Source organism: Mycetomoellerius zeteki, unplaced genomic scaffold, assembly GCF_001594055.1.
Source record: "Mycetomoellerius zeteki isolate Tzet28-1 unplaced genomic scaffold, Tzet1.0 C4345988, whole genome shotgun sequence".
Lineage (NCBI taxonomy): Eukaryota > Metazoa > Arthropoda > Insecta > Hymenoptera > Formicidae > Mycetomoellerius > Mycetomoellerius zeteki.
In genome coordinates this window covers 1-909 of record NW_017255638.1, presented here as the reverse complement: position 1 = coordinate 909, position 909 = coordinate 1, and the positions used below count along the sequence as shown (strand labels likewise).

Genomic DNA, 909 nt, shown 5'->3' with positions numbered 1-909 from the left:
AACGATATCAATTGGAAGTATCAAACCAAATCGTCCAACAAATATTGTCTTGGCATGAATGACAACAGATGTAACTGGCCTAGAGGCAAAGTAATGGGCGGTAGCAGCGTGCTAAACTATATGATCGCAACCAGAGGCGGCGCCGAGGATTACGATCGATGGGCTAAGATGGGGAACAAGGGCTGGGCTTACAAGGATGTCCTTAAATACTTTAAAAAGCTGGAGACGATCGATATCCCAGAGCTGCAATCGGACACTATTTATCACGGAACTAAGGGACCGTTACATATCTCTTATCCGTTATACCATACACCATTGGCAGAGGCTTTCTTAAAAGCTGGTAAAGAGCTGGGATACCCACTGTTGGATTATAACGGAAAGAATACGATAGGATTTTCATATGTACAGGCCACAATGATAAATGGCACCCGCATGAGCAGCAACAGAGCCTATCTACATCCAGCAAGAAATCGTCGGAATCTTCATGTGACACACGAAAGCAGGGTGAAAAAAATATTGATTGATCGTCACACAAATCGGGCGATTGGCGTGGAATTTATCAAACATCGTCGAATTATCAGTGTGTTTGCAAGCAAAGAGGTAATTTTATGCGCGGGTGCTGTCGGATCACCACAATTACTAATGTTGTCTGGCATCGGACCGGCCAAACATCTTAGCGAACTCGGCATAAATATCGTCCGGGATTTGCCGGTTGGTGAAAATCTGATGGATCACGTAGCTTTTGGCGGGCTAACGTGGACAGTGGATGAGCCAGTAAGTATTCGACTGGCCGATATGATAAATCCCACTCATCCATTTATGAGAGATTTTCTGATGAGCCAATCGGGACCAATAACGATCCCAGGTGCATGCGAAGCTCTCGCTTTCATTGACACCAAACATTCAACG

The 909-nt window shown here is 45.0% G+C and overlaps 1 protein-coding gene across 1 annotated transcript; it reads left to right on the top strand.

The window, feature by feature from the left end:
- Nucleotides 1-6: 6 nt before the first annotated feature.
- On the top strand, nt 7-903 carry LOC108721653 (glucose dehydrogenase [FAD, quinone]-like; the record flags this gene model as incomplete). The annotated part of the gene is made up of 1 exon (XM_018446340.1): nt 7-903. A coding segment is annotated over one exon (897 nt), but the record flags the coding sequence as incomplete, so codon positions are not given.
- Nucleotides 904-909: the final 6 nt, after the last annotated feature.